The sequence below is a fragment of the Parus major genome, chromosome 4A (genome assembly GCF_001522545.3).
Source record: "Parus major isolate Abel chromosome 4A, Parus_major1.1, whole genome shotgun sequence".
Lineage (NCBI taxonomy): Eukaryota > Metazoa > Chordata > Aves > Passeriformes > Paridae > Parus > Parus major.
The window spans coordinates 16,162,771-16,184,719 of NC_031772.1; the positions used below are offsets into that span (position 1 = coordinate 16,162,771).

Consider the following 21,949-nt stretch of genomic DNA (forward strand, 5'->3'; position numbering starts at 1 on the left):
TGCTCTCCTCCCACCGCCAGGGGGCGCCGAGCCCCGAGCTCCCCTGCGCTCTCCTCTCTATGGTTCCCAGCTCACATCCACTTCCGCTTCCGCCCCGCGCCTCCTCTCCGGGCCGCCGCCGCCGCCGAGATGGTGAGTGCGGGAGCTGGGCCGGGCTCCATCCGCCTGCATCCGCCCCGGGGCTGCGGCGGGCTGGGCTCCCTCCGCTGCCATGGGTGCGTGCTGGGCGGCCAGGCCGGTTCGGGGGCTTCCCCATCCCCGGATGGCAGCGCGGGGCCCGAGGGAAGGGGAAGGGCTGGAGCGGGGCCTTCGGAGCGGGATGTGGCGTATGCGCAGCGGCCCTGACCGACTTCTCTCCTTCTCCTCCAGGTGAACGTGCCGAAAACCCGCCGGACCTACTGCAAGAAGTGCGGGAAGCACCAGCCGCACAAGGTCACGCAGTACAAGAAGGGGAAGGATTCGCTCTACGCGCAGGGTGAGGACGGGCTCGCTCCGGGGAGCTGCGTGCGCTGCGGGTGTCGTGTGCCCTGCACGGGTGGTGTGGATTGGGAACATTTGTATGGCTGGGGAGGACAGCTTGACCTAAAGGATGTTGTGTACAATAAAGGGAACTAAAAAAGTAAAACAAAGGGAGAAGCCTAAGGACTTGTCAACCCAACGTAGTTTGGGATGGTTATCATGTAGAAATGTTTAATTAGAGAATGTGCTCTGGGTGAACCGAGCTGGCTGTGAAAGCACAACTTTGGAGCCCAGGCTGCCCTGCCTGCTGAGCATGGGCTGTGAGTTTAAAATGTGCTGGGTGTTACGTCGAGGTGAAAGAAAGTGAATCTAATGGTAGCTCTGCCAGTAGTGATGTGGATTAATTTATGCAAATATCACCTGAACAGGACTGTATAAGTGTTTTTGGCCCTTCATGTGCTGGCTTTGAGGATTTACCATGCAGCACCCTTCTCTGCACAGAACTGAATAAATCAAGTCTTTTGACCTTGTGTGTCGTGTGTCTGCTGGGTGCACAGTGAGGGAAATATTCCACTTTTGGGGAGAGTACAAGAGCTGTGGCCATGGGCCAAGCATGAGGCTGCTGGAGGAGGGAGGCCCTGGTTCTACTGGGATTTAGGAATTGCCAGTTGTGCTTGTAGCATCTCCTTGTTTGTTGCCTGACCTGAGCCATTTTTTCCTGCAGGAAAGAGGCGCTATGACCGGAAGCAGAGTGGATATGGGGGCCAGACAAAGCCCATCTTCCGTAAAAAGGTGAGTGAGTGTTGCTCCTCAGGAACAGGAAACTTCCTTGGCAACCCACATGGCCAGCTGAGGGAGGATTCCTCAGTGCTCTGCTCTGGCTCTGTTAGGGCAGCTCTGTGCTGCTGTGCAGGCACCCCCTCCTCATCACAGAATGGCTTGGAAGGGACCTTAAAGGTCATCTTGTTCCCACCTTGCCAGAGGCAGGGCCACCTTCCACTATCCCAGGTTGTTCTGAGGCCCATCCAGCCTGGCCTTGGATACTTCCAGGGATGGGGCAGCAACAGCTTCTCTGGGCAACCTGGGCCAGGGCTTCCCCACCCTCACAGGAAAGAACATTTTCCTGCTCTCTAACCTAAATCTCTGCCAGTGTGAAGCCATTTCCCACTGCCCTGTCACTCTGTGCTCTTATAAAAAGTCCTTCTCGAGCTCCCTTGTAAGCTCCCATCAAATACATGGCTTATCTCCTTGTTGTCCTGTCTCATATGGAGATGCTCCTCATTTGTAGGGTGACTTGGGCTGTGTTTGCAGAGCAGGTTCTCATCTTTGATGCTGCAGGGGAGTGGGGTCTTTCTGGGAGGGACATTTGCAGTGAAAGGAATGTTTCTCTCAGTGCTTGCCCATGGGGAAGGGCTTGGCAAAGGGAAAGGAGCTGTCTGCTTGTTTGGTGTGGTATTTACAGTGGGGAAGCAGAACCCAGTGGGTGGATTTGTTACTTTGTGTGAATTGTTTAGTTATGCTCATAGAGCTGCTTGGCTTGTTGTTGGGAAGCCCTGGTGTCCTGCTGGAGGTGTACAGGAAACCTTCCAGCAAGAAGTAAAAAATAAGGCAGAAGGTTTTCAAGTCGACTTTGTGCCAGGAAGTGGGGAAAGAAAATGCTTCTGCAAGCAGGGTGCACCAAGCAGCTGCAGTGCTGGCACTCTCTACCTGTACATTGCAATTCCTATTTCTGTTTTTCCGTCAGCATTGTATGGATGACTACCTGAGGTTTTTAGCTGGTGGTTACAGCCCTGACCAGCTGCTACAGCAGCATCCCAGTTTTGGATTCTTTCCTCTGCAGTCTTCCAGGTTTCATCCAACTTCTGAGTAGCTGCAGGGCTGCATTGAGCCTGTTGTGTCACTGCTCCTTCCAGAGAAAGTTTGCTGGTTGTGTTGCTTCCAGATGTTTCTTTTTCCCAATTTTCTTCTGTATTTCTCCTGAGCACTGCTAGTCTGCGCTCCCACACTGTAAATGTACAAGTTTCTTGCTCTGTTCAGTGGAACAGACTTCTCCAGCATGGCTGATCCCTGCAGGAACCAACCCTGCCCTAGTGAATGCTTTAGCCAGCACCCTTTTTGTGGAGATACAGATCCACTTTCTTCCTGTACTGATCTTTAAAGTATTTTGTTTTTAGTGGAGCCTCACTGTGTTTGTAGTCTTTACACTTTGGGAACAAACCAAGTATTCGGGAGTGCAGGGAACAAGCTCTCCCTTGAGAGCAGCAATTTGTCTGCTTGGGATGTGTGGTTCATTGAAACACCTTGCTCCTCCTCCCAGGCCAAGACCACCAAGAAGATTGTGCTGAGGCTGGAGTGTGTGGAGCCCAACTGCAGATCCAAGAGGATGCTGGCAATTAAGAGGTGCAAGCACTTTGAGCTGGGAGGAGACAAGAAGAGAAAGGTGAGTTTGTGTTCTGTGAGTGGCTGAGAAAGGGGGGCAATACCCAGTGGTGAATAAACTCACTCTTGTCTCTTGCTTCTTACAGGGCCAGGTGATCCAGTTCTGAGCATCATCCTACTCATCGTTATGGACCGTATTAAAGTAATTAGATTGATCCCTTGCTTTTTTAATGTGTTTTCTCTTGGGGTGGGACCTGTGAATACATCAACTCAGCAGGGAGGTGTTGCTTGCAGAACCATTTAACAGAACAGTTTTTAACCTGGCTTTTGAAAAATGCCTGCCAATGGCTGGGATCTCTTTACTGTGTTTCCAAGAGGTGTTTTGTAATGGGTTCCAGTGACCTCTTTGCCTGAACATGGTGCAGGCTGGTTTATGAACTCCCCTGAACAGTCCCTGCACTTGGCTGTAGGCCCCTTTTTATAAACTGCTGTACTGCCTTGAGGAGCAATAGCTGTGGAGCAGCCAGTGGGTTTGGTACCTGCACCATTAGGTGGGTGCCTAATTCTAATTAGATCATTAGGCAGGTGCCTCTCAGCTGTGGCAGCTGGGAGGTGAGGGACAGCTCTGTGCCTGTGGTTTCTCCTGACACGTGGTGCAGCAGGCCTCAGCTGCCTTCCCCTGTGCTGTTGGCTTCTCTTAGCATTTTCCTTGAAGGAAGAAGGCCAAGCACAGCAGTGAAGTTTCAAATGGGCAACAACCAGACAGAGTGTGGTAGATTGTGGGGACAGCTTCCCCTTAGAGAGGAACTTTTCTGTGAGTAGGAAGTCTGGTAGCAGGTGCTGGGAATGCAATGCAGACTTCATCCTTAAGGAAAACTTCCTTATAGTGGAAATGGAGCTGGAGGATGGAGAGATGCTTCTTCACATCTTCATAATGATTGAGAGCACTTAGTTACTGAATGTAAGGCAATCTGTTTTTGCTTATTAAATACTGGCTGATGTGATGGCATTTTCAGATTTGTATAGGCAGTGGTGGCTTTGGCCACAGTGTGGACTGTATGGCTGTATTATGTCAGCTTCACTGAGTGCTGTTTCTAGTGATCATCAGAAATTTCACAAAAACTTACAGAACTGGAACAAACTGGCCTGGTTTCTAAACCATGTTTCAATTCCAGATATCATGCTGTACTCTTGTACACTGCAAGTAAGAAAAAGCATAGCCTTTTAAAGGGATTTTAATCAAAGTGCTTAATCACAGAACAAATCAAGAAATCCTGATTGTATTGCAGTCAGAAGAGAATATACTTGCACATGATGGTTGCTTAAGTGATTATCCATCCTCCTGTCTTGGAAAGCCCATGTTATTCAACCTAAAGGCTCCTGCCAGCAGTGAGAAGCGAGCACACAGGGATTTCTGGGAGGCAGGATTCTTGGAGAAAGGGGACTGCAGTGGCCATATGAAGAGTGGAGAGGGAGTTGACATCTAAACTGAAGTGACAGCCACTGGTGAGAGATTCTTGGAATGAGGGGAAACCCTTAAAAACTTGAGTCCTAAGGCATGATAGCAGCTGTCAAGAAAGTTGCTGAGAAGTGCAATGGTTCATGTCAGTCCCTGAGTTGTCAGAAAATGGAAGTGCATGTCCATGCTCTGAGTGAAGTGTTGGGTTTCCTCAGCAGGGGTGGGAGCAGCTTTTCTTGGACTGTGTGCCCTAGTCTGAAAAAAGAGAGCAAGGTGGCCAGGGTGTGTTTCCCTATTGTCCCTGAAATGCTCAAGGACAGCTGTAAGATGCTGCCTGTGCAACCCTTGCCATTCCTTGCTTGGTAGTGGCAGTGGGTGTAGACAGGAGTTGCTGCGCTGCTGGAGCCCTTCCATCCCCTTGGAGGAAGAGTTGGGTGAGATGCCAGGGAAAGAGACACTGCTCTGCTGTTTAGCCTTTCTCTGTTACCTCTTGATGATGGAGTGATGGCTATTTGTCACATTAGGCTGAAGGTTCAGATAATGAATGTCTGAGAAAAAAGGCACCTGCTTGGAACAAGGAGATGAGTTTCCTGCCACAAGTTCAGCCAGAGCCTGAGGCTTAGGAAAAGATTGTCTTTGTGCTGCCTATAGTGGCAGGACTTTGAGCAGCGTAGTGCCTGTGGGGTTCACCTCCACACTCAGGGAGGAGATCCAGCTGTAAACGCCCCAGTCCCTGCTGGCTGGCAGCACCTGTTGGATGGAGCAGGCCGGGTTGCAGGCCAGCCCATTGCCAAGGAGGGTGAGGGAGAAGGTGAAGTTCTGGGGTCCTCCAATCTCCTGATGGTTCAGCACTGCCACAGCGTAGGCTCGGCCAGACAGGGGCCGCTCCCACAGCTGAAAGTTCTTGTCCTGCCAAGGAGAAAACAAAGCCAGGGCTCAGGCTGTGGGAGGCTGAAGCCGTGGTCTTCATGCCTGTCTGTTCCAGCAGGCTTCAGGAACACAGGGGCTCACTGGGCTCCTGTTCCCAAACCCCGAGCACCTCTCCATCCCATCTGTGCCCCACTCTGCAACCCCAGCCCTCTCCTGCTGTACCTTGACAAGCTGGTATCCCTGCTTGCCCAGTGGATCCTGGTTGATGGCGATCACATCTTTGTTCTGGAGCAGACACTTGGCCTCAGGACTGATGTGCCGCAGGTCGTTGGACATGAAGAGGGGAGCGGCCATAATGGCCCACATGGCCATCTGAGTCACCGACTGGTCCCAGCTCAGCCCAAAGTTTCCAATCACCAACTATGACAAGCAAACAAAAAGTGCCTGGTAACACTGCCTGCTGAGGAGAAACTGGGCCAGCAGAACCAGGAAATCACAGGGTGGGACCTCTCTGGAGCCTGGCTAGATAGGCTGAGTGCCAGGGGCAGGACCAGCTGGTTGGAAAAAGCAAGGCATGACTGCGTGGCAATTTAGGATGAGTCCCTGGTGGAAGTGAAGAAGGCTCTTTAAGTGGCTAGGCAGTGTTGAAGAATGCTTTTGGATTCAGATCCTTGCAATGCATCTAGGGGTTTTCACTCTGGTGGGACATCAGCACTTGGGAGACTGTCCCCCACACCTGTGTTCTGAGCTGGTACTGCTTGTGGAGGCTGCATGACACAAAGATGGTGCTTCCTTGGTACTATCCATAGATGCAGTTCTCTTTCCCTTTCTACCCTGGACCTTCTCATTATGATTCTGATCCTAGGGTCCCATCAGAGTCCTGCCCCTCAAGGTTTCTCCCCTGTTTCTTTCCCTTCCCATTTTTGGCCCACAGCTGAGGGAAGGTTTTTTTGCTGATGCTTCAAGTGGGGTGGGTGTTGCTGTACTTGCCATGTCAGGATCATTCCAGCCCCCTGGCCCAGCTATCTTCACAATGGTGTCCTGGTGAAGTGCTGTCCAGTCTAAGATACTCTTGATGCTCCTCCAGGAGTCATAGACATCATAGAAGTTCCTCCAATGGTTGCAGTACTGCTTGATCTCTGTGTAATTGGGCTGCCAGAACAATGAGTGTGGTTAGACAGAGCACCTGGCTGTACAAGAGTGTCAGCAAGGCTACACTGGAACAAAGGTAGCTTGGGGGAGAACCAGGATAACAGCTTCTATCCCCATCTGGATGATCTAGTGCATGTTGATTCCCTTGAATGCTTTGTGCCCAGTAACTCCACTCTTGAGACATGGTCCAGACAACACTACTGCTCCCCTAGGGAGAACTGTTGTGACCACCAGTTCTGTTACAAAATTTTACTGAAGGTGTGACAAAGCCAGTGGGATTAAACTGTAATATCCCAGTAATTAATGCTATTTCTTGGGTTTACACCCTTTGGTGAGTAATGCATTTAATTCCAGTAGGAGGGAATGGCACCATCCTGTCACAGTGGCACAGAAGCCAGCTGTGGGTGGAGGGCAAGGTGTCAGCCACAGACCCTGGCTGGCAGAAATCTGTCACTGAACAATGGAGGATGTCACAAAACCTCTCAGGGTCCCCAGAGCTGTCTGTAAGGCTGAGCCTGCAGCATTCTGTGTCCAGGAGGAGTTACACTGAGCTATCTGCTAGGCTGTGTGTCTGCACTGCCAATGGTTTGCTGCTTAGCTCCTCAGAGAGAGGAAGCAGATGGATGCTGTGGTTTTTTTGGCACACTCATCTGGGCTGAGCCTTTGTGCTGCAGGATCCTACTGAATCTGTTTCAGCAGAGCAATGGTTCAGGAATGCTTCAGGGCTCTGGAAGAAAAAGTTTTTTTCCTCCATTTTACAGCCTTGTTCCCTGTCAGAATGGAGAGCAGCAAGTTTCTCAGGATGCTGTTTTGCAATCTCAAATGTTTTTCTCTTTTTCCCACTTGAGCCCCAGGATAAACCTTGGGAGGCACTTCTTACCTGCTGCACAGGCCTCAAGTAGAAAGGCCACTCGCAGGAGTACACAATGCTCCTTCCAGTCTTGTTCAGGGCCAGAGACATGCGCTTGTATCCTAAAGGAAGAGCACAGACAGAGGTTGCACAATCTCCTTGGTCACACAGCTGAACTAGTCCAATGTCACAGGTTCAGGTTTCAGTTCAACTCTTGCAAAATTAAGATTGAATGCATTTTTGTGGTTGAGATACCACAGGGAGGACATTAAAAGTCTGCTGTTGGCCACCTGCCTCCCAAGGACAGGAGCTTTGCTTCGGCAGGCTATTGCTCCAAGACTGCTGATCCCTTTGTACATACAGCCAGAGGAAGAGGTTAAAAGCTTTCCTGTATGGCATTTTTCCTCTAGATTCCCAGGAAACACAAGTCAGTATCTATCAAGCAGTGCAGCTTTGCTGGGTAATGTAGGAGTACGTTCTCATGAGGCACTTACGCCATATGGACTGGGCAGGAATGCAAAAGCTCTAGTTTTTCCTGTCCTTGTCCCCAAACAGCCCTGTTAAGTCCCTTCCAATTGGCAGAGAGGAAATGAAGTCTGCTCTTTCCTCTGGAACTGCTTTAGTACAACTGGACTGTATCTGGGTTACACATATGATCCAACAGGAGCTCTCAGCTCAGCTGTCACTCAGGGTGCTGAGCTGTGCTCCTGTCTGTGGCAGTTGGCATATGCCCCACCATCTGCTTCGATGGGATTGTCACTTGGGCAGGTTCTCCCTGCCAGGCAGAGACAGGACTTTGTGCAGGATTCCTGCTGCCAAGCATGGTGGTGCTGACTGTGCCAGCAGCCAGAGAACCCAGTCAAGAGAAAAAAAGCTCTCCAAGTTAAAGTGTTCTACCCACAAATCTACTCCTGTGGTTATGGGAATTGCATGTGTTTCAAAAGAGTTTGTAGCAGGTCCCCTCAGCACAGGGAGCTGCTGAGCTTTCAGCTGCTGGCTTGCCAGCCTTTGTGCAAATAACTTCTGAAGTAGTATTTACACTGGTGTGCTTTAAAAGGAAAACCTCAGTAGGAATTTTATGCCGTAATTCCCTTCATTTTTATCTCTTAAAAGCCTTCCTAACTGTTCCTTTTATGGCTGATACAAGCTGTTCTAGCTTCAGGCTGATTCACATTGACAAGGCCCCACCAAAGGGATTAAGGGTTAAGTGTGTGAAACGCTCTGGGCTCTCCAGTACAGGCACTGCAGAAGGGCAAAGCCTGTGCTGAGTTAATAGCTGAGGGAGCAGCCTGTACAGCTGCCCCCAGAGCACACAGCTGATGTGTCTGTGCTCTGCATGATCCACACTCTGAGCTGAGAAAGCTGTCCTTGAAGGAGAGCACCAGGAGACTGGGCAGGTAAAAACACTTAACACAGCAACACTCAGCACCTTGGGTTTAAGAACAGAGCTTCAGATGTGCTTCTGTAAGCAAGTCTCTTAAATGAGTATATTCAGGGAAAAGCGAGTCCTTGGAGCCTGACGCTGGGCCTAGAATTGCTGCTGCTTGCAGAATATTCCCACCCATGGGAATAGCTGCCTTGAGCCTATGCCTACCTTCTGCTAGCAGCTCCAGTGAGTCAGAATTGCAGCCATCAAATTTGAGCAGGTCCACACCCCAGGAAGCAAATGTCTGGGCATCCAGCTCATAGTAGTTGTAGCTGCCAGGGAAGCCAGCACACGTCCTGTTCCCAACATCGCTATAGATTCCCAGCTTCAGACCCTTGGAGTGGACCTGTGCATGCAGACAAAAACAGACCCTGGGATGGTGCAGCAACAAGGCAGGAGGAAGAGGATTTGGGGCAGGAAGGGAAGCAGAACCCCACGGTGGGGCATGGCCTTATCTCAGCAGTGCTGCAGCCGTACCCACCCAGCCGTCCCACTCTCCCCTGCTCCCAGGCTGGGTCACCACCGTGCCGTGGTGGCACTCACGTAGTCGGCCAGCTTGCGGATCCCACCGGGGAACCGCTGGGGGTCCGCCTGCAGCCTGCCCTGCTTGTCCCGCGTCGGGGCCATCCAGCAGTCGTCGATGCAGATGAACTCGTAGCCGGCGTCCCTCCAGCCCTCGGCTGCCATCCTGTCCGCCATCTCCACGAACAGCTGCTCGCTGGGCACGGGCAGCGCGCACGACCGGGAAAGAGAGCGGAGAACGTCTGATGTCTACCACGGGCACAGCCACGGGGCTGGGCGGGCAGGGAGCACACGGGGGAGCGCGGGGAAGGCACAGCGGGTGCCGGAACACCGGCCCGGCTGCCCGCTACCTGGGCTGCCTCGGGCTCCCCGGGTACCCGCGCCCCGCGGCGGTACCTGACGCAGCGGCGCGGGTCGGCGGCGCAGTCGGTGCCGCAGAGGAAGCGCTCCCAGTGCAGCCAGCCCATGGGCGGTGTCCGCGCCAGGCCGTTGTCCAGCGCCAGTGCCGCCGCCACCGCGGCCGCCGCCACTGCAACCCAGCGCAGCATCCACCGCGCCGCCGCCATCGCCCTGCCGCGCCGCGGGACTGCCGCGTGACTGACAGCCCGGATGTCCAATCCTCGGGGATTCGGCGGGCGGGGCTGGCCGAGAAACCAATCACCGTCCGGCACCGCCCGCCCCCGCCGCCAATCCCGGGCAGCGAGGCGCGAGTAGCCCCGCCTCCTCCCACGGGTCACGTGGAGCGGGGTCACGTGACTGATGTGGAAGGGCCCATGGCGGCAGGGTCGGGTCGTGCTGGCGCTACCGGGAGGTGCCGGGGGAGCCGCGGGAGCCGCGCCCGGGCGGCTCCGTCCTTGTGGCAGCCAGCAGCGTGCCCAGCTGGCCGAGAGACCAGCCGCACCTGGCCGGTGCAGCAATAGTGTGGCCAGCAGAACCAGGGCAGTGGTTGTCCCCCTGTGCTGAGGCCACACCTCGAGCCCTGTGTCCAGTTGTGGGGCCCTCGGTTCGGGAAGGACATTGAGCTGCTGAAGCGATAAAGCTGGGGAAGGGTCTGGAGCACAATGAGGAGAGGCTGAGGGAGGTGTGGGGGCTCAGCCTGGAGAGAAGGAGGCTCAGGCGTGTCCTTATCGCTCTGCACAACTCCCTGACAGGAGGGTGTAGCCAGGCGGGGCTCAGGCTCTGCTCCCGGGGAACAGGGGACAGGATCAGAGGACATCATCTCAAGCTCTGCCAGGGGAGGTTTAGGTTGCATATCAGGAGTAATTTCTTCACAGAAAGGGTGATTAGACATTAGAATGAGCTGCCCAGCAAAGTGGGGTCACGGTCCCTGGAGGTGTTCAAAGACTGGACGTGACAATCAGTGCCACAGTCTGTTTGGCAAGGTGGTGGTTGGTTGTAGATTAGACTCGAGCTCAGGGATCTTTTCCAGCCTTAATGATTCTGTGTGCTCAGCAGTTCTGGGGCTGCTTGAGGGGCTGGGGGCTGCTGAGGGCAGGGTGTGGGTCTGTGTGGGTTCTGTGTGTCAGCACAGGGTCCTGGAAAGAGGGCATTGTACCCCATGGGCTCAGGACTTGTTTTTGGCCCCTGGGCCCTCTGCCTCAAAAACTCTGAGAAGCTCCTGAACGAGCCTTCCTCCCAAGCACCTCTCCCTGTGCTCTTCTGTCAGATCCAGCCAGATCCAGAGTGTGGATTATGGCCAGGCTGTTTGCTGCCTCTCTGCCTGCATGTGTGAGCTCTTGTGGTGTTGGATCCAGCCTGTCTGTGCTTGGGATGCTTGTTCCCATCCAGATCTTTGCACTCAAAGATTTTGGTCTCTCCTCACCAAGTTTGGCCACAAGAATAAGTCATGGTCACTGGGCATGGCCCCAATTGCACCAGTTACATCTGACTGGCAGTTGAGCTGAGCACCTCTGGAAATGGGCAGTGCTGGTGTCAGTGGGACCTGGAGAGCTGTAAAGGGCACCTGTGTGCCAGCCAGCATCTCTGAGGTGAGCCCTGGATTTATTCCCTGTTTTTGTAGGAGCAACGTGGCTGTGAGCAGCACTGATAGCATGTGTGGCCTGTCAAGGAGACTTGGAGGCTCCCACTGCCAAGGCAGTAGTGGGAAATGGGATGTGAGGAGCCAGTTCTCCCTTGTGCCTCTCTCCCAGGGCTGGACCAGCCCTACAGCCCCACTGGAACTCTTGTGGGTGCCACCAGAGCAGGAGGAGGGGGGCAGGACGGAACCACAGCAGGGCACAGAGCTCTGGATGCCATCGAGGCATCTCGCTAGGTGTCCTCCGATCCCTGCTCTGGCACATCCAGGGAACAAAAGCTCTTCAGAGCCCGTGGGCTGATAATCACTCCTTGTTTCAGTGCTGGAGTCCTCCCCCTGTCCCTTGGGGAGCTGAAGCGCAGAGATTTCTCAAAGTCGGACAAAACAAGACACCCTGGAGGCTGGAAAACCTCATGGCTTTGTTTTCTCTTGTGCAAAACGATACTCCAGAGCTGGGCAGTTATCCCCTGTTCCCAGAGTTTGGGAGTGCTGCAGGGCTGATCCCTGCTGGTCTCTGTGTTCCAGCACCCTCTCACTGTTGCTTCCCAGGTGTCTTGCCTGTCCCCATGAGTACCTGGCTCCCACACACCCCTTGGGATGGGGTACCATGGGGTGCTGTGAGGGCTGCATGTACTGGCTGGTGTCCCCAGAGCGGTGCAGGCTGGTCCCCAAGCCATGCTGTGGGGTGGATGTGGCCATTGTGGTGTGGGGTTTGGCAGGGCTCCAGTGCAGCCTCTCTGAGCAGGTGGAGGTGACAGGCTGTGGTGTGATGCCACAGTTTCAGTGTCAGGGGAAGCCCTGGGATGCCTCTGTCAGGGGGACAGCTCTTCCAGGGCTGTGCTGAGGGCTGAGCTGCTGGCACAGCCACTCTGCCAGAGCACTCTGCACCTGGCCCTTTCCTGTGCCAAAAAGCTCAGGTCCCCATGGGGGGTGTGGTCCTGTGAGGGCCCTGTGCCCGTGGCATGGCTGATCCCAGCAGGGCACACTGCCAGTCCAACTCCTGGTGCATTTTCCCACTTGTAAAGGGGCATTTTCCCACTTGTGTCCATTTTCCCACTTGTAAACGGGCAGCCCTGGCCTGCTCAGAACTGTCTGGCTGACTTTTGGAGTTTGATATTTTCTTTAAAATAATTCTGTGCTCAGGCAATGTGCAAAGGTTTCTCAGAGCTGTCACCTGTTCCCGTGCCATTGTGCTGCCCTGGCCTTGTTGGGGTCAGTGTGAGACAGGCTGTCCTGCAGGCATCACTTTGTCTGCACAGGATGCTTTGCTGAACCTCTGGCAGTTGGAGTTGCCCCGCAGGAGCTCCAGGCTGTGGATGTGGGCAGAGGCCCTGGTGAGGGAGAGGGGAAAGAAGGGAAGGTTTGACACCCTGATGCTGCCAGGGACAGCAGCAGAGCTCAGTGTCAGCAGGGTCAGGCCCTCTGTGGTTGGTGGGACAGGGGCCTGGCTGGCATGTCACTGCAATGCCCAGCCAAGGGCACATTTCCTTGGCCCCACATGGGCCCCCCAAAGGACCCTTGGGGCTGGCAAGGGGCTCTGCTGCCCCCAACCTGTGTGTGCTCCTGGCCCTGGGCATGCTGCAAGCAGGAGTTGGGAAGCTGCCAGTGCTGATGATGCTTATTTTGCTGTCTGGGAGTTCCATTAACGTGGTGTTAATTTCATTAACTTCCTTTTAAACCAGCAATTAGCTTGGCCATGGCTGTTGGTCCTGTGCCCACAGCTGCTGTCTGTGGTGACTGGGATGCACCCGCCAATGCACAGCCTTGAACAGGGAATGCAAAACTGATTCTGTCCAAAGAATGTGGGCTTTGCTGGGGGGCTGGGCCACCTGGACTTGTCCCTGGCCATGCTGTCAGAGGACATGGGGATCAGCACCCCTACCCCAAGATGTGAGGGACTCACTGGAGCTTTGTGCTGGAGGGCAGTGGCAGCCCTGCAGCTGTGAGGGTGTCCCAGCGACTCCCAGTTCAAACTGGGCTGCTGGGAGGACCAAGGGCAGGGCCTGAGTGCTTCTCCTGACTCTGAAAGTGCCCTCAGAGACACCACAAGTACTTGCAGAGCCAAGGGGCAGTGCTGCCTTTACGCCTTTTCAAGTGTGATGCCAAAATGAGCTCCCCCACCTTGCTATGAGCGGTGCCTGGGACCCAGGGGCTTTGGAGGGATATGTTGGGTTTTTACATTTTCATTTTTTTCTGGGATGTGCTGGTTCCTGGAGCTGAATGGCTCAGGGCTGACTGCAATGTTTGTCTCCAGACAGACACTGAGTGCTCAGATGTGATGTCCTGACTCCAGAGCAGGGAGTGAAGGGATCGGTACTGGTGTGAAATATCTCACAGCTCTCCCCTTGGCTGCGTCCTCTCTGGGTTTGGGGTGGGGACAGCAGCAAGACCCTGGGGAAGCTTCGTTTGTCCCATCTAAAGAACAACCCCAGCACCAAACCAGAGTGGGTGCAGCTTGCTTTCTCTCGTTCCTGCCTCAGCAGGCCCTCGGTGGGGCCGGGCGGGCGATGGGGCTGCGAGGTACCAACAGAGCTGGTCTGTGAAACTTGGCTGGGAGCACAGAGGGAGATTGATGTTTGCTCGGGCCCTCAGCTGCAGGCTCTGCCCGCCCCTGCACCAGCTGGGGACAAAAGCCCCGGCCCCGGGTGGCACTGCAGGGCTGGCGTAAGCCCCCCAGGACAGCTGGCAGCTCTGTAAGGTTGGCGCCTGCCCAGCAAACTGGAGCAATGGGGCTGAGGGGCCACGCAGGGAGGTTTGCCCTTGGGATGCTGCACATGCTCGGGTGTCTGAGCTCCACTGCAGAGCTGGAACCCCTCCTGGCCCCACCTCCGCCTCATCCTGGGTCCTGTCCCTTGGCCAAGCCTGGATGGGTGGAAAGGGGCTGGGGTGACTGCGGGGAGCACCCCACAGAGTTGGGTGGGGAGAGAAAGTGATGAGGTTTGGGGCTGAGGGCTTGCAGGGGGCTCCTGCACAGCCCTCCTGGCATCTCCCATGTGGGATTAAATGTGACAGTCATCATTATGTCAGAAAAATCACCCGTGGAGAGGTAATGATATTTATAAGGGTTAATGGTGGGTCAGGGCTCCTGTCCCCACAGGGCAGTTGTGCCCTTGTCCCCTCCCTACAGTGTGAGTGGGAGCTGGCTGCAGTGTTCTTGGCAGAGACAAATCCCCGGCACACACCACCAAAAATCCCAGAAAGCTTTATTTGCGTAGGAAGATCGATGCTGTTTAAAAACCCACCACTGCTGGAGGTTGGCGTGGCTGCCCAGTGCCTGTGGGTGCTGCTCAGACACTGGTGCCTCCCTGTTTGGCACTGCCTCGGGTGCTGGGGAGCCAAGGGTGCCTGCAAATGGGGCCTGGACACACATTGGGACCTCATGGGGGACCCCACAGCAGGGGAGGCATGCACAGGGCTGGCAATGGGATGGAGCTGGCTCAGCCTGTCCTTGTGGGTCCTTCAGTCCCCTCCTGGGGTGGCCTCGGGCCAGTTCTCTGTTTGCCCCATCTGTGAGATGGGTGCATGTGGCTGAGCACTCCTTGGGGCTTGGGGGGCTCAGAAGGGCTGGATGATGCTGCCAGTCAGTCCTGCGAGGAAGAGCGTGATGAGTGGTGCCTGAGGAGCCAGGCCAGGGATCACAGCAGGGGTTTCTGCCTGGGTCTGGTTTCAGAAGACAGTGCTGGCTTCCTGCCCGTGTCCCCCTCCTGCCCTGCAAGGTCCATTCTGCCATGGCAGGTGGGTCACCAGAGCACTCACTGTGCCATGGGGGCACCACAGCCTCCAAGGAAAGGGGTGAATCCTGTTTCCATTCTGTCCTGTCTGGAAGACTCTGGGCCCTCTCCTGCACCCATGGCCATGGGGCCAGCTGGGCTGCAACCTCCTCCAGGCTGACTGTGGGCAGAGGGAAAGGAGAGCATCACCACACTCCTCTCTGGAGGACTTAAACATCACCTGCTGCTTTTATTTCCTGCAAAGCATGGAGGGTATCCAGGTCTGGAGGGCTGGAAGCCTTGCTGATCTTGTCCTTTTGGGGTCCCAGTTGCTCTCCTCTGCAGTGGAGGAGTATTAGGGATGGACCTGCCCAGGGGATGCTGGTTGCTGGGCTGGGGAATGGGGCGATTTTCATCTCCATCTCTCTTCTGTCACTGTGGTGCTGCGGGAATGCAGCAGTCTGGGGATGCCACCACTCACTCTGCTCCTCCAAAAGGATTGGCCAAGCTTTCCCCACTGCTTTCATCCCAAAAAGTCTCCCTTGGAATACAGGCTGTGGGCCCTACCTTGCTGATAATGTAGTGCCATCTCCCCAGTGCCAAGTGACTCCCATCTGCAACTGCGGTGGCCATCTGTGGCCCTTCAGTAGGACTGAGTTTGCCAGCAGAGCCTCCTGCCCTCTGTCCCTGTCAGTCCTGCCTGCAGCCCTGGGCATCACGGGCAGTTCTGAGCTCTGCAGGGAGGGCAGCATCCCCGACCTGCTGCTTTGCTGGGTGTTGGAGCTGGGTGGGGCTGGAGGGGCCCTGTCCATTGCTGGGCAGGGGGCTATGGGGCCACAGCCAGCACCCCAAAGAGTCCAGGTGCAGGCAGGAGTGCTGCCTGCTCTTTCCTGGCTGCTGGGGGCCCACAGCTCAGTGACACAGGCTGGAGAAGCAGCAGCCTAAAGTGGTAGGTGTGGAGAGGGGGAGGGTATTTTTCTGGAAGGTGATGTTTTCTGGCTACTGGCTGTGCCAAAGTACCTGGGGTTCTCCTGGGCTTCCCCCAGCAGCACAGTATTCCTGGGGTGTAGCTGTTTCCCTGTGCCCTGACAGCACAGCATCCTGGGGTACCTGGGGGTGACACCATGCAGGAAGCAGGAGGGGTCCCTCTCTCCAGCTGACCATGGGGACCTGTGATTGTTGATCCCCCACTTTGTGCTACGGAATCCAGTGGGGCACGGGGGCTGCTACATGTCCAGGCTCCGAGGCTCAGCCCAGCTGTGCCACCGCTCCAGGATAGAGGGAAATGTAGTTCTGGCTGAGCTTGTGGCACCTGGGCACACTGTGGGGATCACACCAAGAGGCAGTCGTACTTTTCCAGCCTCAGGGCACCGAGTGGATGTCCTCTGAGCGCAGCACTTTGTAAACGACCCAGTAGAAGATATTGAAGACCAGGAAGGTGAAGGGGAAGACGGCTCGGGAGATGGTGTCGATCCGCTTGGCCCGGTCGATGTAGCGCCTGCGGAGGCTCTCCCCTTCCCGCAGCACGGCGCTGGCTGGCGGGGGGCTGTACACACCGGGGCCCTCCCCAGCCCCCTCCTTGGGCTGCAGGCAGGGGCCCAGCCCGTAGCCTCGCAGGTAGAAGCGGCTCTCGCGGCTCAGCTCTTCCTCCTGGCGAAGGGAAAGGCCGTCAGCCAGGGCGCCTGTGGGTGCTGGCGCTGCAGGCCTGAGGCTGCACGTCCTGCACACCCTGGGGTGCTGGGTGACACCCTGTGGTGCTGGCCTGTGCGAGGCTGGGCGCTCTGTCACACACCCCCAGCCACGCAGGGGACCGGCAGTGCTGTGCACGGGGTACGGGCTGAGCACTGAGCCCCTGCCTTCTCATCCAGCATGTGTTTCAGGGTGCACCCAAAGGCGACCCGACCTGGCAGCCCTGCACATGCCCCCAGCTTCCTCCCAGCTCCAGCCCTGGGGCTTGGGAAGCCTGACTCTGGCAGCCAGAGAGATGGGAGGTGAACTGGTGGAAGGGGGCACATAGGGGGTGCAGGGTGTATTTGGTGCAGGGAGCTGAGGTGTGCAGGCACTGCTGTGACTGCTGTGTTTGCTGTGGGGTGGAAGTGTGACTGTGATGGTGAACAGGAGGGGATGGGCAGGTTGCTGGGGCAGAGCAGGGCAGGGATGCAGGAACCTGGCTACACCAGGGCTTGCAGGGCACCCCAGTCTCTCCAAGAACCCACGCTCTCATTTCTCCTCACGTCTGCTTGGCAGAGACTGCCTGGTGCAGCAGAGGAGGGAGGCTGAGAGAGCTGGATGCCTTGCTGGTCTCTCTGCCCTTGCTCACCCTCTCTCCCCTTGCTGGCAGAGGGCTGCAGAGAGGGCAGTGTGCCCATGGAATCGCATGTTCATGATCAAGGCTGCAAAACTGAGAGTCTCTGGCCACAGCCCACTGCCATTGTTCAGGGCACGGATTGGGTGCCTCAGGGGCTGGCCAGCAGTGCCTGCACTCCTCCCCATCAACAGCTGTGCACGGTTTGCCACTTGCCTTGTCCTGCTCTTTTAGCCTTGGAGAGGGTTATGTGCACAAAGATTTGACGAGGGATGGGCATGTGCAAGCACAGGCTGCACATCTGGCTTTTTGCTGAGCCCCTGGACTCATTTGGTCTCTGTGGCTCAGCTCAGCTCCCCTCTGCCTTTGCTGGTGCTATATCTGGCTGTGGTGCGTCCCTTCTTCCAAGGCCTGCTGCAGGTCAGTGCCTCACTTTGTGTCTGGGTGCTGTTTGGGATCCCAAACACCATCTCTGGCCAGCACTGCCCTCCAGGACACAGAGGCTGCTTGCTGAGCTCAGCCCCTGCAGGCGCTCGGCTGGCACAGGGGCTCTCATGCAGAGAGTTTTTACTCTGGCATCTTTATTTAACTCAGCAATCCACAGGCTAAGCAAGATTTTACAGTGGGAAGAGCAGCAGTAGCTCAGATTGCTGAGGTTAGTTGTCGTTTGCAGTACAGTTTTATTTCCCTGCCTCAGGCTGAGTGCCTGCAGCCACTCTGGGCGGGGGGGGCTGGGGTGCTCTGTGTGCCCTGGGGACCAGCAGCTGCTCCCCCAGCCTGGGGAGCCAGCAGGCCTAGCCTGCTCCTGAGCCTGGTTTTGGGTGGTCTGTGGGAGGGATTTACCCTCAGGCTGTGGAACCTGGGCTTTGCTTTCTCAGGCACAGGAGCTGCGTGCAGCAGGGCTCTGCTCCCACCTCTGACTGAGCAGCACCCTGGGGTGTTCCTGCTGCATCCAGTGCTGTGCCAGCAGCACCCTGGGGTGGCTCTGCAGCCTCCACCTCGGGGCAGCTGCACTTTGGTCTGTTCTAAGCCAACAGATGGTCCTTGGGTCGGACAGAGCCTCCCTCTCCCTGCCCTGGCTGGGTGGGTGTTGATCTCCAGGAGTCATCTGTGAAAGGCAGGGTGCAAAGATGCCTCTCCGGGCATCCAAGGGCTGATGATGGTGTAGAGGTGAGGGTGACCAGGCCTGATCTCCTCTTTGGAGATGTGGTTGACCCCCTGCATCTCCCCATGTCCTGGGAGCTTGCCCTGCCCCACACTTCTTCTCCCTGTGCCTCAAGCTGCAAAGTGCCCGTGTGCCCTGAGCAGCTGCCTGTGCTGGAGTGGCTGCAGGCAGCCAGGAGTGCCTGGAACCTGCCCACAGGGAGGCAGAGCCCTCACCCTGCCAGAGGTGTGGGCATGGCTGGGGAGCTGGGCAGCAGCCCAGGAGCAGCCATCAGCCAGCCTCAGCAAAAGGGACTGTGCCGGTGCTGCTTTACAGAAGGGGAACCCAAGGCATGGAGTGGGGGTGTCTGTGGGGAAATCTGCTCCGTTCCCATCCCTCTCTCAAAACTTTTGAGCCCAAGAACTGGCAGCCGCATCCTATGGGCACATACTCTTTGCAAATCACTGGCCTGCTTCTTCCACAGGCCCTTGCTGCCCCCCAGGGCTGGCTCCTGGGGGCTCCTTTTGGGGAGGGGAGGGTGAGGCTGGCTGGGGAAGCACGGGGGGCTGCCGGAGGGTCGTGCTTTACCCGGGAGCTGGAGAGCTGCGAGAGCGTCGCGTAGGTGTGCTCGCTGCTGTGCCGGCTGCTCAGCTGCCGCAGGGACTCCAGGCTGGCCGTGCCGCTGCTCAGGCCCTTTTGGCATCCAGCAGTGTGCACCAAACAGAAACAGGACAGCGGGTGACCGAGGGCTCTACCCTGCTCCCGGGGCAGCGGCTCTGGGTGCCACGATGGGGATGGTGGGGAGACAGGGGCTCTGGGGGGGGGGAAAAGCCCCCGCAGTGTGCCCTGGCACTGGGACCTGTCTTCAGCACATGCTGAAGGGATTTGGTTGCACGGGACTCTGTGAGCCTGTGTGGTGTGTGTGTGTACTCATGTCTTCTGTGGAGATCTGCTGCCTCACAGAGTGTTTATGGCAAGAAAATGAGTGTGGGGCAGCCACATGCCTACCCCAAGCTTCTTGCAGGCCTGATGCCTGTGTTGATGGGCTGACAGAGGGGAGGACTATTACCATGAGTGAGGGATCCTGTCTCTCCAGATGCTGCAGTGCTCCCTTCTGCAGCCCAGACCTATCCCTGGGTGCCACCAGGTCCCTGACACAGCAGTGAGTCCCTGTCACCACTATGGCACAGCAAGGAGCCCAGGTTTGGAGCTGCAGCTAAGGGGAAAGGCTGTTTTTTCCCCATCCTCACTGTTTATTTTTCTGCATTTTTAGAGGAAGCAGAGCCTGAGGATGTCCCAGCAGCAGAAGGACAGCACCCTAAGCAGGGTCTGAAGCACCCATGGGTGCTGTGCACTGTGCTGCAATGCCTGTGGGTCCCTGGGGTGCTGGAGGAGCCATCTGGGGCAAGGGAACGCAGCCCTGCCCTGGGGGCTGCTGAGAAACTGTCCCTGCAGCCCTGGGGTGTCCCCTCAGGGGCTGAGGATGAGCAGATGTCATGAGAGAGGGGGGGACTCACCATCCTCTGCCGTCGCTGGCGGCGGCGCAGGCGCATGAACTCCTTGTGCTGGCGGGAGACAAAGTTGACGGCTGCGTACTCCAGCAAGGCGGCGAAGACGAAGAGCAGGCACACAGCCATCCAGATGTCAATGGCCTTCACATAGGACACCTGCCGGGGTGAGAGGGGGCTCAGGGACCCACTGCCCCCCACTTTGTTCATCCCCCCCCCACTGCCAGCTTTGTCCCCCTGCCAAGAAGCGTGGGAGCCCTCTCAGCCTGGGCACACGGACCAGGGCAGCGTTTCCCCTCAGCACATGTGGTTCCCCAGCTGATGAGGCTCCAAAACCAAGCCATTCCCAGGGAAAGGCTGCCCCTGCCCCTGCCCCTGGGGCACGGCTGCAGCAGGGGAGCCCAGCACTGACCTTGGGCAGGGAGGCCCGGGAGCCGGCGCTCTGCGTGGTCATGGTGAGCACCGTGGTGATGCCCAGGCCCACCCGGGCTGGTGCCGCATCCATGTTGATCCAGAAGGAGACCCAGGAGAGGATGACAATGAGCAGGCTGGGGATGTACATCTGGATCAGGTAGTAACCCATCTGCCTCTCCAGGTGGAACTTCACCTCAATGCAGGTGAACTTGCCTGTAGGGAAAGATGGCCCCAGTGGGCGAGAGGGACCCCTGGGTCATGGCGAGGGGATGGCAGCAGGTCCCTGGGGTGCTCACCTGTGTTGTAGTACTTGGTGCAATAGCCCAGGTCCTTCTCATCCCTGAGGATGAACTGTGGGAGTGTCAAGCCCTCTGCCACCTGCACGGCCTCCTGCTCCTCCAGCCACTCGAAGATGAGGTCGTTCATAGTGTAGCCAACTGGAGGGGATGTAGGGAGCCATGGGATGGGGACATGTACCCTGTTCAACCCCACCCTGAACTTTGTCCTGCTTCTGTCCCTCAGAAAAAGTGAGCTGCCAGCTTTTGGGATGGCATGGAATGGGAGGGGATGGGATAGGAAGAGGGAAATGAAGCACAGCTTGAACCCCCTGAGGTACTCACAACTCTCCAGCTGCATGGTGCATGTCTGGATGTCCATGGGGAAGTTCTTGAGGTCCATGGGGCAGGACAGGATCAGTGTCAGCCTGGAGGAGGCAGAGGAAAGGAGGGAGTTGTTGGAGCTGGGGCAGACAGTGGGGAACAGTTGCCACACGGAAGGCAAGAGAGCTTTGCCTCCCCACTCAGGCACTGCACCAGAGGGGAAGGTTCTACCTAATGCTGTAGAGCACATTGCCATTCTTGAAGATGCGCAGGAGCTTGTTGTCAGTGGTGACCTCGTGGAAATTGGCCCCTTTCTCGTTGGCAAAGAACAAGTCTGGCTTCCAGATGGAATCGAGCATGGAGGGGTCGAGGTCGAGGGAGTCGTCGGGGTACTCCCGGTAAGCCAGGCGGGGGTCATTCCACTGCTGCCGCAGGAACACGTTCACCCGGTAGTCCTGGGACAGAGGGCACCACGTCAGCTGTGGGCACCCTGTGGTGCCTGGGGAGGAGGAGGAGGAGGAGGAGGAGGAAGGACCGGGGGGAGAGGGAGGGATGGAGGAGGAGGTGGAAGGGGCTGCCTCCCCTGAGGCTCAGCCCTGCTGTTGCTGCGTGCCTGACACTAATAAAGCGTGGAGCAGGGGCAGCTCAGGAGCCTTCCCATGCTGTTGGCAGCCAGGGGAAATTAAAAAGCCAAGGCCACAGCAGCTGAGAGGAGAAGGAGGAGGAAGACTAGTAACTGCTGCCTGCAGCATTCTGCACAATGCTCTGTGGGCCTCTTGATAGTATTAAGGCTTTTGCAGAAGCACAAATAGGACATTTTAGCCCTGGGACTTTCTCTGAGGTGTTCCTCAAGCACCCAAGGAGGTTCAGGATGGTGGGGGGCTACATCCAGCTGCCCCACTGTAATCCTTTTGGGGGGGGTCTTTCTTCCAGCTCAGACACAGGGAATGTGACCCACACAGCCAAGCTTGTGTTAGCTGACCCCAGAAAAGCCGCAGCCGTGTCCCCACCGTGGTGCCAGGATGGCTCCAGAGAAGGGGTCACAGGAGCCCCTGTAAGCACAGCCATGGGCACTGGGACCCACATGCTCTCCTGCACAGCTGCTGCCAGCCCCGAG

General features: G+C 56.5%; 3 protein-coding genes across 4 annotated transcripts in view; 1 reads left to right on the top strand and 2 right to left on the bottom strand.

Annotated features, from left to right (window-relative positions):
• The first annotated feature begins 9 nt into the window (after positions 1-9).
• On the top strand, positions 10-3,053 carry RPL36A (ribosomal protein L36a). Its single transcript, XM_015626694.3, has 5 exons — positions 10-132; positions 370-475; positions 1,184-1,251; positions 2,777-2,899; positions 2,985-3,053. The coding sequence occupies exons 1-5, from the start codon at positions 130-132 to the stop codon at positions 3,003-3,005; spliced, it is 321 nt and encodes a 106-aa protein (XP_015482180.1). The 5' UTR covers positions 10-129; the 3' UTR covers positions 3,006-3,053.
• A 1,004-nt stretch (positions 3,054-4,057) lies between these two features.
• Positions 4,058-9,693, bottom strand: GLA (galactosidase alpha). The gene is made up of 7 exons (XM_015626693.1): positions 9,514-9,693; positions 9,139-9,313; positions 8,764-8,941; positions 7,200-7,291; positions 6,158-6,319; positions 5,390-5,587; positions 4,058-5,206 (listed from the first exon to the last, which is right to left on the bottom strand). Exons 1-7 carry the CDS (start codon positions 9,681-9,683, stop codon positions 4,943-4,945), a joined length of 1,239 nt encoding a protein of 412 aa, XP_015482179.1. The 5' UTR covers positions 9,684-9,693; the 3' UTR covers positions 4,058-4,942.
• Positions 9,694-15,636: 5,943 nt separating this feature from the next.
• Positions 15,637-21,949, bottom strand: part of LOC107203770 — a 9,707-nt gene continuing 3,394 nt past the window's right edge. The window contains exons 4-10 of one of the 2 annotated variants that reach the window (XM_015626148.2): positions 21,064-21,287; positions 20,854-20,936; positions 20,530-20,670; positions 20,232-20,446; positions 19,829-19,978; positions 18,900-19,004; positions 15,637-16,512 (exon numbers count right to left, since the gene is read on the bottom strand). In XM_015626148.2, coding sequence (XP_015481634.1) covers positions 16,225-16,512; positions 18,900-19,004; positions 19,829-19,978; positions 20,232-20,446; positions 20,530-20,670; positions 20,854-20,936; positions 21,064-21,287 — 1,206 coding nt within the window. In that variant the 3' untranslated portion in view covers positions 15,637-16,224. The remainder of the gene's footprint in view (positions 16,513-18,899; positions 19,005-19,828; positions 19,979-20,231; positions 20,447-20,529; positions 20,671-20,853; positions 20,937-21,063; positions 21,288-21,949) is intronic. The other variant, XM_015626149.2, reaches the window with a different exon arrangement.